This window comes from Lontra canadensis, unplaced genomic scaffold (genome assembly GCF_010015895.1).
Source record: "Lontra canadensis isolate GAN:19392208 unplaced genomic scaffold, GSC_riverotter_1.0 scaffold17, whole genome shotgun sequence".
NCBI lineage: Eukaryota > Metazoa > Chordata > Mammalia > Carnivora > Mustelidae > Lontra > Lontra canadensis.
In genome coordinates, this window is record NW_022631011.1 from 11472705 (window position 1) to 11488345 (window position 15641).

The 15641-nt window shown below is 40.9% G+C and overlaps 1 protein-coding gene across 3 annotated transcripts in view; it reads right to left on the reverse strand.

The window, feature by feature from the left end:
* Positions 1-15641, reverse strand: part of MAPRE2 (microtubule associated protein RP/EB family member 2) — a 157250-nt gene that overhangs the window by 24215 nt on the left and 117394 nt on the right. For all 3 annotated transcript variants that reach the window (XM_032859619.1, XM_032859617.1, XM_032859616.1), the window contains 2 exons: positions 14551-14696; positions 11509-11722 (listed from right to left, as the gene is read on the reverse strand). In XM_032859619.1, coding sequence (XP_032715510.1) covers positions 11509-11722; positions 14551-14696 — 360 coding nt within the window. The remainder of the gene's footprint in view (positions 1-11508; positions 11723-14550; positions 14697-15641) is intronic.

Here is a 15641-nt window from a genome sequence, read left to right on the forward strand (position 1 = left end):
CTTTCAGCGCTCCTGTCCTACTCTTGACCTGGCTGACTTCTACTCATTCAGCAAGTCTCAGTCCAATCTCACTCTTCCCTCGAGAAGCCTTTCTAGAACATGCAAGACCAGCTCATGGGGTCTTCCTACACACCCTGACAGCATGTACCTCACTTGACAGCTACCGCCTTTTTACTGCCATGTTTTGTCACAAGACTGTACCTTCCTTGAATCACGGTATCTCCAGAATCCAGGTATCTCCAGAACCTCTTACAGTGACTTAAAATACATGTTGAGAGAATGAGTGAATGGGAATTTAAGTAAAGCTTTCATAAAAAAAAAAAAAAAAAGAGTCCATTAAATAGGAGCTGCTATTTAAGAAATTATTTTTGGAGCTACTGTGTAGGGCACCACACTATTTCCTGAGCTATAATACAGGGGCTCCTCAGGGACAGAAGTGACAGGAAAATGTCAAGAACAGCCATGTATCAGCTTACGGATTGCATCTTCCTGGATCCAAATGGACATTCAGTGATTCAATTTAAATCAATTCAACAAATTCTAAATGAGAACCTTCTATGTGTCAGGCAAATGGAGAAAAAATGATTGAGCAAGACAGAACTGGCTGATAGTTTAGTTCACCCAATTCAAAGGGAGTCTAGAAAATTCTTCAAAGTCAAAACTGTTTTCTATTCCTGCCCAACATACCAAGTGACAAAGGGAAGAAAAACAGGTGCATGGGTGACCAGTGATATTCCGTTTATGAAAACTAAGAATAAATGCTAAGTCATTGCTTTTTGAGGCCATGCAAGTTTTATTGTGAGTTTAAGAAGCCAAACACCAAGTTATTATTCCTTTGGAGAGAAAAGGGATGATCGGAGTAACCTGTGGAATTTAGTGCAAAGCCAATTAGTATTTCAGCATAGTCAGGAAGCAGTAAAAATGACCTGATGCTGGTTATGAAAGGGCTCAGTACTGTTTACGGAAGGACCAGGAGGGTTGGCTCCCCAGCTACAGGTGGGACAACAAAGGTGGCCATCTGTCCTTGGCAGAGTCCCGTGGGAGGGAAGCAGGGGACGGAGTGCCGAAACATGTGCCGGTTTTGTCTGAGGGCTGTATTATATTCTTCCCTCTGAAATCACCCAGGCCGTCTACTCAGAGAAGGATTTGAATCAAAGGATTAAGAAATCCAAGACTGGTAATCCCACTCATCAGGGGCTCAGTACGCCAGGCTTCACACACATTTCTGCTCGGGGGTCATAATTCCTGCACTGATGAGTTTACAGAAGGTAGAGGAATGCCCACCAAGAACCTGTTGCAAGGATGCATGAGACCACTTATAAACTTCAAAATTATTGCTATTTTAAAAAACAAATACCATTCAAATTGAACAGCATGTGCTCTGTCTCAAGCCTTTAGGGCATGGCAGAGTCTTTTAGGTCCTCCCTAGGCTGTGCAATTTGAATGTGGTTTGTGAAAATTTACTGCAGTTCAGAGGAGTGTGAGGAGGAGATAAGAACGTAAAACAAGACTGTAGCCATGATATTTCAGAGGCAGTATAATGGTTTAAGAGTGTAGTTTCTGGAATCACAGGGTTAAACTTTAAACTCTGGGGCCCCCATTTCTAGTGTCTGACCCTGGCAAGTTACAGACCCTCTCTGTGCCTCAGTTTCCCCACCTCAAAGAAAGGGATGATAGTTGTAGGTTCTGATCTCTAAGCTTTCAATAACTCTAGTTTTATGCAAAACTAGGTCCTATTTTGATTTCAAAAAGCCAAAATAACTAAAGGTTGTACACTGGGTTAGTAAATACCTGTCAAAGATGCTGTCTCAGTAAGCAAACAGATTGAGATGGCAATGAAAAATGCATGCCTGCTCCTAGGAAGAAGGTTCTCGGCCTTCGGTTCAGATACCACCAGAAGATTCCTATCTGAAGCTCCTGCATTCTTCATGTCTCTGGTCCTATCTGTGCTCTCAATATTCCAAACTCACAGTCCGTATCCTGGCATGGCCCTGCTCATGCTGTGTGCCGTGCTTTTATCTTTACAGGTTGAGAAATGCAGTTTCAATTATTCTTTGAGGAGAAACATATCCCGATGTCCAGTGGTGCATCCTATGTATCTTACACAAGACACATATGTAATTGGAGGAACAAAGCGACCAATACCCTTCTCCCTCCCCTTAGCAGCCATTACCTGGAAGGTAGCTCAGTGACTAGGTGGTTTCATACTAGCAAGAGACCAAGGGGATGCAGCGCTAACACAGGGTAGGGAAGGAGTGAAAGTAATTACTTATTTCCGAGTGTTCACGTAATAAGACATGCTAGCAGCTCCTGGGAAGCAATTCTCGCTGATTCTGGGACTAGTAAAATGGCACCTCTTGTTTTGAGTTGGTATTACATGAGCTCTTAAGACGAATGTTTGATCCTTGAAGAAGTGAGCAGGTGTGTGGGTGGTACAGTATATGGTTAGATGATGGGGGGCTGTGAGGACAGTTAATAATAGCAGGAATATGAATAAACAGACGTGACTCATTTTGATGGGGAGACCATGAAGGGACAAGCCTCCCCTATGGCTCAGACGTCAGATGCCGTCATGGACTGGTTTGGTCTAAAGAGCAGAAATGGGAAAATGCGTTTCTTGGAATAAATAATGGCTTTGGGATGAGAACAACATTTGTGTTTAAGGGCAGATTCTTCCCAAAAGGTAAGTGAAGACATAGGTTTTGTCAGTAATGAGGAAAAGGAAGTCCTGTGTGAAGGCACAGGCCTTTCTGGACACGCTCAATGAAATTTAACTTTTTATTTGGACTCTAATTGAGTCCCTGCTAAACCAAAAACATCAACACTCTTTGGAGCAAGACACCAAAAGCTGCAATGTTAACAAAACATCACAATGTCTACGATACAATCTAAAATTAATCAACCTATGAAGAGCCAGGAAAATGTGACACGTTCTCAAAACCGACAGATGCCAGTCGCGAGGAGGTCAGAATGGTGGAATCAGCAGACACGAACTTTAAAGCAACTACATAACCACATTCAGTGAAAGATGGTCGTAATAAATGAAAGGCAGGCAATATCAATAGAGAAAGAAAAAAGTGAATTACTACTGAAAACATGCAATAGTTGAAATTTTTAAAATGCTCAATTGAAGAGAGGGAACAGAGGAAAAAGAGGGTAACCTGAAGCTGTATTATGTAAAGAAGAGAAAGAATGTTGGGGAAAAAGTGAACAGCACCTAAGGAACCTAAGGAATAATTTCAAAAGCTCCAACATATGGATAAATGGTGTCCGAGAAGGAGAGGACAGAGAGAATGGAGATGAAAAAATATTTGAAAAAATGGTTGAAAATCTCCTAAATATGGTAAAATACATAAACTTTGGGATTTGAGTAGCTTAAATGAACTCCAAAACAAGATAAATTCAAAGAGAACCATGGTTAGGCACATCCTGGGCACTCGACTGGAAACCAGAGATAAAGGGAATCTGGAATGCACCCAGAGAAAACCAACTTCCTGCATGCTGGGGAAGAAGGATGAACAAGCACTTCTTATCTTTGGAGGCCACAGACACTGAAACAGCAGCTCTGAGGTGCACGAAGAAAGGATGATCCGCTGGAGTTCTTTATCTATGGAAATTTTCAGTAATGAAGGTAAAATAAAGACATTTACAGAGAAAGGAAATTAAAGAATTCGTTGCCACTGGACCTGCTCTGAAGAGAAATGGAATCAGTAGGGAACTCAGGTCTACAGAAATGACTGAAGAAGAGGGAAAATGGTAAAAACTTGGGGAAAAGCCCCCTATTTTTTCTTTTAATTTCTTTAAAATACATATGATTGGTTAAAATAGTACTGCCTCATAGAAAAGGAATGTTAATCTTGTAATTTAAAAATTTAAGGACATTTATTTTAATATGTGCAAATACATACAATATATACAAAATATAATTTCTACATGTGATCAATGAAATTATTAGAGGTTTTATATTCATTTTCTTCACACTAAGTTTTCCAAAGCCAGCAAGTTTTTTACACACACAGCACATTTCAGTGTAGAAAAGCACATCTGAAATGCTCAGAAGCCACGAACTGAGCAATGCCGCCTTAAAGCCGGAGTTGTGACATTGCCTTGCGGGATTTATGATGCATATGGAAGTAATAGACAGATGACAAGTATAACAAAGGACAGTGGGAGGAAAGGCTGCCAGGATTCCACATTTTACATGAAGAGATAAAATATGATTTTTAAGTCCACAGTGAAAAGGTAAGTATATATATTGTAATTCTTAGAGCAACCACTAAAAAAAATTAATGCGAAGAGATATAGGTAGGGAGGCAACAAATTTGGAAGGAATGTACAATACTTTTAAAATTCCAGAATATGGATATGGCACCTAAGGCACATGCAACAAAAAACAGTCAGTGGGACTCCATCAAACTAAAATCCTTCTGCTTTAGCAAGAGAAACCCTCAACAAAGTGAAAAGAGAACCTACAGAGTGGGCAAAGTATTTGTAAACCATGTATCTGGCAAGAGATTAATATCCAAAATACAATAAAGAACTCATATAACCCAATAACAAAAAAGCAAGCAACTCACCTCCATTTAAAAAAGTGGACAAAGGACCTTAACAGACATTTCTTCAAAGATGTATGAAAGGCCAACAGGTGCATGAAAAGGTGCTGAACATAAGCATTCATTAGGGAAATGTAAATTAAAACCACAATGAGATACCACTTTATGCTGATCAGAGCAGCTATCAGCAAAAGAAAAGAAAGAAGAAATGCTGGCGAGGATGTGGAGAAAAGGGCACCCTTGTGCCCTGCTTGCTGGTAGGGATGGAAATTGATGCAGCCACTACGGAAGACCATCAGGAGGATGCTCAAAAAATTAAAAATACAACTACCATATGATCCATCATTTCTACTTATGGTTATTTATCCAAAGGAAATGAAAACTCGGAAAGGTATCTGCACCCCCATGTTCACAGCAGTGTTATTTACAATGGCCAACAGACATGGAAATAATCTAAACATCCATCGATAGATAAACAGATAAATTGTGGGACAGACACACATAGGAATATTTTTCTGCCATAAAAGAAACAACAAAATCCTACCATTTGCAACAACATGGGTGGACCTTGAAGGCATTATGCTAAGTGAAATAAATCAGACAAAGAGAAAGACTGTATGATCTCACGGGTAGACTCTCTAAAACAAACAAACCACCAAACTCAGAAAAAGAGATCACACTTGTGGTCACCAGAAGCAGAGAGCAGGGGGAACTGCAAGAAGGTGGCAAAAGGTACAAACTTCCAGCTGCAATAAGATAAGTAAGTGCTAGGGATGTAACGTACGACATGACGGCTACAGCTAACACTGATGTATGATGTCTCGGAAAGTTATTAAGAGACTAGAGCCGAAGAGTTCTCACCACAAGGAGAGATTTGTTTCTTTTTATTGTATCTCTATGAAAAGATGGATGTTGGCTGAAGCTATTGTGGTGATCATGTCACAATACGTGTAAATCAAACCATCATGCTGTATGCCTTAAACTCATACAGTGATATACGTCAATTATTGTAAAATAAGACTAAAAAAAAAAAAAAGAAAATCCTAAGAAACAGAAGCCCCTGGGTGGCTCAGTTGGTTAAGCATCTGATTCTCAATCTCAGCTCAGGTCTTGATCTCAGGGTTGGGAGTTCAAGCCCCATGTTGGGCTCCAAGCTGGGTGTGGAGCCTACTTTAAGAAAGGGGGGCGGGGCCGAGGGAAGAGAAACAAAAACCAGAGGGGACAAGCAGAAAACAAGTGATAATATGGTAGACCTAAATCCAGCTGAATCAATAATTACATTAAATTGTAATGGACTGGATACTGCAATGTCCAGAGATTATGAGAATGAATAAAAAGGCAAGACCCAACTATATGCTTTTTTAAGAGGTACTTCAAATATAAAGTCAAAGATAGATAGAAATTTAACTTATCACGGGGAAGGATACACCAAGCAAACAGTAAGCATAAGAAAGGTAGAGTGGCTGTTTAGTATCAGATAAAATAGACTTCAAAACTAAGAGTTTGGAGTGCCTGGGTGGCTCAGTCATTAAGTGTCTGCCTTCCGCTCAGGTCAGGATCCCAGGGTCCAGGGATCAAACCCCGCATCAGGCTCCCTGCTCAGCAGGGAGGCTGCTTCTCCTGCTCCCACTCCCCCTGCTTGTGTTCCCTCTCTGGCCATCTCTGTCAAATAAAATCTTTCAAACAAACAAAAAAACCCCTAAGTTTTAAAAAAGATCAAGAGGGATACCTCATAAAATCTGAAGGTCAATTCACTGGAAAGACTTAATCATAAATATGTATGCATCTAATAATGGAGCCCTACAGACAGAAGACAAAAATTAAGAGAAACTGAAGGGAGAAAAGACAACTCCACAATCGATGTAACACCATCTTCACAGCAATTGTTAGAATTAGACAAAAACAAAAATGAGTAAAAATATAGAGGATTTGGGTAACATTATCCACCACCTTGATCTAACTGGTATTTCTAAAACACTAAATCAACCAACAACTGCAGAATACATATTCTTTTCAAGTGCACATGGCCATAAAATCTGTATCAGAACAAGGACAAAATCACCAAACTGCCACATTTCACTGCCTCTTCTAAAAACACAGAACAAACTTTTTGGGAAAGTAAAAGCAACTCTTCTTTCCCCCAAAAAAGTGACAGATAATGCTTACTTAGATTACGGGTAGTCAACAAATAAACCAATTAACCTGGTCACCTTGTTAAGATCCTAGGAACAGCCATAGAGAACCCAAATTAAAGATAATTGAGAGAGCAGTCGCATATTCATAGATTTGGAAAAATACTGTTAGTATTTCTTTATAGCTACATTTAGGGATTTAAGTATGACTGTTCAAATCCTTTATCCCACTATACTCCTTAGGTTGTTTCCTTTTTGAAACCATCTAATATTTCTATTGATCTCATTTTAAGGCTGGAACACTCAAGTCCCCAAGGAAAAGAGAAAGCACAGACTCAATTTCCATAGCAACTCTAAATCCATCACACTATATTTGTATATGAGAATTTGATTTAAATACATTAATATATGTGAATTTGCAATGTGTCTGAGCTGTGGTTGCTATAGGAACCGCAACTTTCAATTTCCTTTCAAGTTTAGGAAGTGCTCACACTTAACAACTCAATCCCCCCACCCTGATGGCTCTCTTGAGTTGCAGATTAGGCTCATCGCAATGCATTTACAAACAACCTGACTCACACTGCTATATGCACTCAACAGAGATCTACCATTGTGAAAATGTCTCTTCTAACACTTACTCCTCCTTGGTAGATCACAAGCAATTAGAGATGCGATTCTGCAGAAGGTGGAGAGAACAACTCGCCAGGCAGCCTCTGCTTATGCCAAAGCCGGCTGCAGGTGCAGGAAAGTCGCCCAACCGCACAGACACCAGTGGGCTCTGTGGCTTCTCTGAAGCTGCAAAGGATATTCTGTGTCTGTAATGAACTGGCAGAAAAATCCAGCACCTTCTCACAACAGCCCAATGCACCGAATGTGTGGAGGGCATCTACTTTATACAAAAGCGAACAACCCACGGAGCATGGCGATAGAAGTCTATAGGATGAAAAATTTTTTTTTCTTTTTTTTTTTTGCCAAGGTAGACAGCACTTAATTATCAACATGTGGACGATCCATTCCATGATGGCATTTCCACTCACACATGGGCCCTTTGGCACAAGATGCTCGGAGCACCTCCTGCTCCTCGTGGATTACAGTCAGGACATGCAAGTTACTTTTAATATCAGCCTAAGGAAGTATCTGGGGAGAAAGATCCACTGCGAAATGAAGAATCCCAAAGCGAAATGAAAAGACGGGGTGATCTCCTGCTTTTGATTATACCAGCCATTGCTTACTTCCACTAATATGGATGGTTGACAAAGGACAAGGTTTAGAGGTGGGACAGAAATGATTGCTGAACGTCCCTGACATGGCATCACTGTGACGCGGATTGGAGAATTCCCAGGGAGGAGACCCTCACCTCAGCATCACACGCGTTGTCTTCAACTTTGGATGGACCAAATCGGACTTGTATACAGAGAAGATGGCCCTGAATGGTTTCAGACCAGAGGCAGGAGGCCACTTTAGAGACTGTAAGTCGTTCATGGCGGAGATGATTAACAGAAAGTTAAACAGAATCTTAAGAATTGGAAGGGGGGGGCACCTGGGTGGCTCAGTGGGTTAAAGCCTCTGCCTTCAGCTCAGGTCATGATCCCAGGGTCCTGGGATTGAGCCCTGCATCGGGCTCTCTGCTCAGTGGGGAGCCTGCTTCTCTCTCTCTCTCTGCCTGCCTCTTTGCTTACTTGTGTTCTCTGTCTGTCAAATAAATAAATAAAATCTTAAAAAAAAAAAAAAAAGAATTAGAAGGGGGACTCTGAGTGTATCAATTAGTACAAGCTGGTGTCCCACCGACCCTGAGGGATACGGAGAGGCGTGGAGCTATGTGATTCTCTAATAAGGCATTCGGGCTGTTGGGCTGTTGAGCAAGCTTTCTGAAGTCTTTCGGCTTTTCCTTTACTGATGCTTACATTTTCTATTGCTATCAGTGGCCTCCCTGCCCTGACACGTGATGTGTGGAGAAACCATAACCCCATGTTTGTTATAATTATACATTTTATATCACAGATTTGACAATACCTATTCTGACTCTTGGAAGACATGTTGACTTACATTTTCTTGGCTGTATTCCCCAGAGTTGGATACATGACCTCAAGAAAAATGAGGTCTTACTGTCTTTATAGGAGCCTTTCACTTACTATAGCTTTTAAAACAATGTTCTACATGTGGTGTATACCTTGCTATAATTTTTCCCACACTATAGTTTTTCCATCCCACAATGTCCAAGAGACAGAACTTATTTTAATAAAAAGGCTATGATTGGTTTGACTTTTGAAAATACCCTTTCCTCCTGATTAAGACCAATAAGGTGCACATGGTCAAGGTATTAGGAACATAAGTCGTAAGAACTCTGCCTTCTGGAACATTAAAAACCCTATTTATTACCTGTTGACTTTAATGTGTTTCTGTTTCAGGTTCACGGACATTCTATCAAAACAGCACACACTTCTCTGTGGCTTCTGAGAAAGACCAATGGGGGAGCTGCTAGAGAACAAGGCCAAGGCAGCAGCACGGGCGGTGGGGTTGGGGGAGCAGGAGCAGTAGTGCCAATCCAAGGACACGCTGTGATTGTGGAAGAAAAATAAATTTCTGAAGCCTGTCTGATTTCACTACTAAAAAACGTGGGGGAAAAAGAAAGTGGCAGTGGAGTTTTAAGATGGATCTGTACACCATTAAGAGCTCTAGAAAAAGACCCTAAGAGGAGAAATGCCAGGTGCCCTGAGTCTCTCCTCCTGCCCATGTCCTCCTATTCCATTTGCCACCAAATCCCCCACACTGTACAAAACATACCACTCTTCTTCTCTACCCACATCTATTGCACTGATCAAGTTTCTGAGGCCAAACTTGAAGTCCAATTTGAACCGCTGTAAATTTTTGTTCCCCAAACTCCTTGTGGCTTCACCCAACCTCTCTCTCCCCACCACTTGTTAAAATAAAAATAAAAATAAAAATAAAATTCCCCTTCCTTTCTAAGTTTGTATCAACACATTTGACCTCATCTTCTCCCTCTGGTTTACGGGTCCTGGCTCCACAAATTTTGCCTTTTTCCTATCATCAAATATTTCTCCTCCCATGGAACTTTCTCTCACCTTACAAAACTGCCCGTTGTGCCTTGTCCTGAAAGCAAACGAAAACAGATCAAGGACAACACCATGCTCCTTCCAATCTCACTTCTTGAGGCTGTCAGCTTTTCCCACAACAACTCAACGTTTTTCAACTTTTTTTCCTGACAAATTTGGTGAAGGCGGAGTCTACTCTTACTGCGTGACTTTACCATTTGTGAGTGAGGCCACACTCCTATCCAGTCTCCTGGAATCTAGGTTTATGCATTCAGCATCTTAACAGACCTGTTCTCTCAAGGATTATTCCTCACCTCCTGGGAGCCCGGTATCTTTGGCCTCTTTTCAGGCTTCATCCTATTTGATCTCTCCACAATTAATATTCTGCATTGCTGGTGATCCCTCTTTCCAGAAATTTCCTACTATTCATTCTCCGATGCTGAGTCTTCCTAGTTTTCTCCCTGATGTTCATGTCTTTTTTTCTCCGCTTCCTTTTTTCCCTTTTCCAGAAGATCTGTGCTTAGCTTAGTTTATTTTATATAAACTCATTCACTCTATGGCTTCAAAGCTGGATTTTTATGCTATCTTAATCTCCTTCCTCAAATCCTCTACCAATCTGGGTCCCATCATTCCACTGAGTGACCCCTAAGTTGAGAAATCCAATGGGCTCTTCCCGTCCTCATTTTACTTGACTCCTCCACAAACTGAGACACTGTTGGCCATTCTGTTCCCTTCCTTCTACTTCCTTGACAAGTCATCCCTTCATTTCCTTTAATCTTTTTGGCATCTTCCCTCCTCTTGTGCAAACCCTTCCTTGTCTGCCCAAACACGAAATGCTAGCATTCTTCAAGCCAGTCTCTTCCCTTCCCACTGAGGACACAGTGCCAGCCTCAATGATATGGATATGTGGAAGGCTCACAGAGGGACCCCCTCTAGCCTCTACAAGATGCCTGTATTGTTCAGTATTAGTATTTTTCTGGCTACCTCTTATTCATTCTGATTGGGCATAAATAAGGAATTTGTACTGTTTACCAAATTAAGGTTATTGGTTTAACAAGCATGAACACTGGTTTTTAGGATGGAACAAGTAGTTTCTGAGCATTTCATCGTTTAACTGTCCAGGACTGCAACTTGTGTAATAATGACCTCAATTTGTACAAGGACATCATCCTGCTTGATAAAGTCTATTTTTTATGGAAGGATGTTTATATCTTTGAAAGATTTTATCCACAAAAGTTTAAAAGATTTTAAATTTCTAGGTATCCATCCCCAATGACTTCACTTTTGGACCAAGCTGGATACAATGAGGTCTTGCTGAATATTATCACACAAAAATTGGCACCAGCCATACAGGAGATAGGATGCATATTTCATGACTTTCCTTTGAAAGAGTATAGATTATTCATATTTAAAAGCATAAATTGGTTCATATCCTGGTTTCTACAGCCAGCAATTAAGTCATAAAAATATTTCAGTTGAAATCTAAACAGACACTTGATATTTTTCAGAAAAACATACCAAGAAAATGAAATCGACCCCTGGAGTATGATCCTAACACGCAGCTTGAATGATAAAGAGTGAGTAACTCTGCCTTTTTAATAGTTTAAATCACGATCATTAGACTTATTACAGATAAGGCACTGCTGGAAAGATAATGTGGTCAAATCCAGAGGCATAAAGAGCCTGCTGGGAAGAATCAACCCAACACAGGAGAGCGCAGATGCCATTTCCCAAAAGGAAAGCAACTGTTGGATTTCCCTGTCCCGATACCTGCAGTGGGGGAGTTTGCGTGGTGAGACTTTTTGGGCAGGTTGAAGATCTGTTCGCCAGGGTCAGGGGGAGGGATTGCGTCTTGCCCTTGCCGCGCTTCCACAGGATCATACTCCTTCCCATCGTAGTTAGCATCATAGAACTTCTTAAACCACTGAATGAAATCCAGGTTGTCCTGGAAACGCCCTTTCACCAGCTTCTCCACTGGGATCACCTGTAAGACAAAATCGCTGTGAGTCATGACCCTGTGTGTATTTACCACAACCAAGGGGCTCCCTATAACTGTTTCATACATGTCCACAATTACGGACTACTGGTCTCCCCACAGCTTCTTCACTAGCTATGTTCTAGAATTCACCTTTTTTTTTTTCCTCCATCATATTAAAGAAAAGTTAAACTAAAATGCTGTAAGTGGTTCTTTTGAATTATTTCACACTTCTGAACAAATGAGACGAAACAAGGAATACCCTTAGCTGTCAAGCGTGGCTGATCCTCCTCATCATGTATTTAATTACTCAAGCATCTCCCTGCAAAAATGGGCCTGGGATGTTCTGCTGTTTCAAGATTGATGGACTTTCCATATTTCTTTCTAACACTTGGTCTAGCAGTGCTGGAATGAACTCCTGTAAGGATTATAGCTACCAGACAGAGTGAATAAGACTTAAATCAATGCAAACATATGCTTATCTAATGGTTCATATGAAGCCAAATAAACTTTCCCGGTTGTTGTTGTTTTGTTTTTACACGCTACAAAGAAATGAGCATTAAAAACAACTGCCTCTGGGGCCCCTGGGTAGCTCAGTCGGTTAAGCGTCCGACTCTTGATTTCGGCTCAGGTCACGATCTCTGGGTCGTGAGATCGGCTACACAGGAGCACAGCTAACGTGCCATGGAGGAGCAGAACGACAGAAATGGGGTCTGACTGGGGGAGTCACTGAAGGCATTCTGCTCTATATTCACCTCAACTGCTGAGACAGATCTTGGCTCTTCATGGAGGAACTCTACTGGCAAGCTAGATAGCCAAAAGGTATTCCCTTTAGAGGTCGTGCAGGAACTTTTAGGATTATGACAGGATGAAATGCGGGGTGACTCATTAGCTTTACTTCGGTGGGCAGCTATTTTTAAAGGAAAATGGAAAAAAAGGACTTAGTTATGCAAATTGTGCCATTAGGAGGTTCTGACTTCCTCATTTTTGAGTGGGAATTTTAGCTGAATGTAGGCCACGAGAGCTACGAAGCTGGGGAGTGAGTCCGATCATAGCTACACGATTCAGACACAAACCCAGCATTCAAAGCGCACAGCTTCATGGAGTAATAATATGAACAGAAGCCATATAAATTAAATTTTCAGCAAGGCTTTGCCACCTCAGGGGCTGGATACCCGGTTATCCTGGCTGGATCCACGGATGATCAGGACCACTTAAAAATAGAGAAAGACCTCAAATATCAAAGACCACGGTAAGGAAAAAAGCACCTGAAGCATTTTAGGCCACCCATTAAACTAAATCATTAGCGACAGATTTTTCCGAAATGTTTGTTGAAGCTAAAACTGAAAAGAACTCAAGTTATGGAGCAAAATAAAGAGAAATAAACTTTGGGAGAAGGGCACATTTTTTGTGAAGACTCTTCCAGTGAGGGAGACTTGGATGCAGATCTCTCTCCTCCCAAGCTTCAATGAAGCCCGCCCACACCGAAGAATTCCTTGCACACATGCACTTAGTAGCTGACTTTTTATTGTGCTAAGTATTTTCATGTTTTCTGATTTATAACTTTTGTTTATGCCAGTTGATGATTTTTAAATACCTTCTTAGGGAATACGGCCTTTTAATCAACGTGCTACTATATTTTGTTTTCTGCCAAACGTGAACATTTAGAACCAGTTTTAGATGATGGCACGACTATTGCCTTAACTGTTCCAAGTAGGCACTCACTTCTATTGCCTTAATTTCACATTCCCTATCCAAATGGAAGTTCTGGGGGGCAAAAGTTCAAAATCTGGGGTGGCAATCAAATCTTCATATAGACACTTCCCACCTGCTCTCATGCTCTGACAAGCATTCAAGGGACCACTGCCTCTCCAAGGACCCTTGGGTGGAATCATAGCATATTAACCTAGAGAGGCTAACAAAGGTGATCAAGGCTAGTCTCCCTGCGCCAGAATTTTATCTTCAACATCCTTAACAATGGCTCAGCCACTCTGTCTATGCTTCCACAGGATGTAGAACGCCCTAATTTGTTGCAAAACTATTTATGAGTGAGTGTTTTCCTTTATGATCTAGGAGCATGTATGGAGAAGTAATACTGTTAATAAGTAAGGAGAACCTATGTAGCTTGGTTTCCAATACATATGGAAGGAGCTAACTGGAAATTAACCACACCAAAGGACATAGTTGAAATGACTCCAAAAGGTTGAGCTGTTAGAGGTAAGTCTCTTGAAAAAAAAAATTATGAGAAAACCAGAGGCAAAGATTTTAATATTTGGTGAGAATGCTTTGGTTTAGTAAGATATTACATTAAAAACATGTATGGTTTAGCAAACTTTTCTCTTTTCCTTTAACCTGTCTCTTGTAACAGTTTTGATTTCCACAGCCTAGTTACAGCTACTGTTGATGCCAAGAAGTTTTCTGTTTATTCCGTTTTTTTTCTCTTTCCCCTTATTCAAAATTCCTTTCTTCCCAAATATTCCCTCTAGGAAATATATCCTAGATACAGAATATGGCTTATGTGTGTATTTGCGTAACAGAAAGCATGCAGATACAGAATATGGCTTATGCGCGTATTTGCGTGACAGGAAGTAGGTGGAGACTGAGTGGACTTCAGCCATAATTCTTCAGCTGTAAGTTTAGAGATTTCCTTCAGTGAAAGCCTCCTACAAATATGGGAAGTGAGGGTTGATACTTTATGCTAGGCACGGACCCCAAACTACTTTGACAAGATCAAGATATATACACCATTGATATCTCTTTGCATTTCTGCATCTTGGCACAAAAACAATTTTGAGGAAAGACCATGCATTTTACGGAGGTCTAAGTTAGTTTCCTACCTTATCAACATTCATTCGCTTAAACGATGCTTGCAGAAGTTTAAAATTGTGAATATACTCATGCTCCAACTTTGCTTGAAATTTTACTTTCTTCAAACTAATGCAGCCTGGAAAGAGCATGTCCATAAACTGGCAATAGGCAGCTCCTGAAAAGAGAGGAGAGAAATGCTGGTGTCAGTCTGACTGCAGCCAGGTGTGACTGAGGACTGCTGGGCAGGATGGAGGGCCCCATCTGTGTGCTCCTCTCAGTGTGTTGCACCTCCCTCATTCACCCAGGCTGGGCACGGAGGTGGGGGAGGCAAGGGAGTGCAGGGGGATGGGCGAGGTGCAGGGCCATGACTCCAGGCAGCCCCTGCCACTCTCCCCATTCCTAACCACTGTGGTACTGACACTGGATTCACCAGAGCATGACCACGTTCATGAACAGTGGACAGAAATACTTCAATGCCAAGGAAATCAGGGCCAGAATAACTGTTCTTCGCTTCTATCATAAAAAAAGAAACATTTTTTTTCTTTCATCTAGATGCTCCTGCTCCAAGTCATCAAAATATATAAATGTAAGAGAAAAATAAAGTTTAAACACAAGAAAACCGCAAAACTTCACATGAAAGGCATAGCTCAAAAAAATACACTTGAAAATACAAATATGCCCAAGCCATTTTATATCCACCTTGCAAAATGACTGAGGTGAAACTGGATAACTAAACCATCTAATGCCAAAAACAGTTGTATCCTGATTTAATTTCAGGCCAGAGCGATGGGGTCCTATATTCACATGAAGGATGAAGACATGGAGACTCTGAAACTTACAGAAGCTGAGAGTCATGCTGTTTATGACCGAGGAATAAAAAGAACAGAAATGTTCAATGAGTCCCCGAGGAAATGGTTCTAGAAAAAAGGATTAGTAAGTCATATATATATATATTTATGAAGAACTCTTACATCATGACAATTTCCACTAGAAAATCCCAGAGAGATCATGTTTACTGATTCACATCTTCTTAATAGTTAAGGCTATAGGCATTTACAAAGGAAATTCAAAGCCAGAATGATTATTTTTCTTTTACAAGGAGGAAAAGCAATTGAGTGGC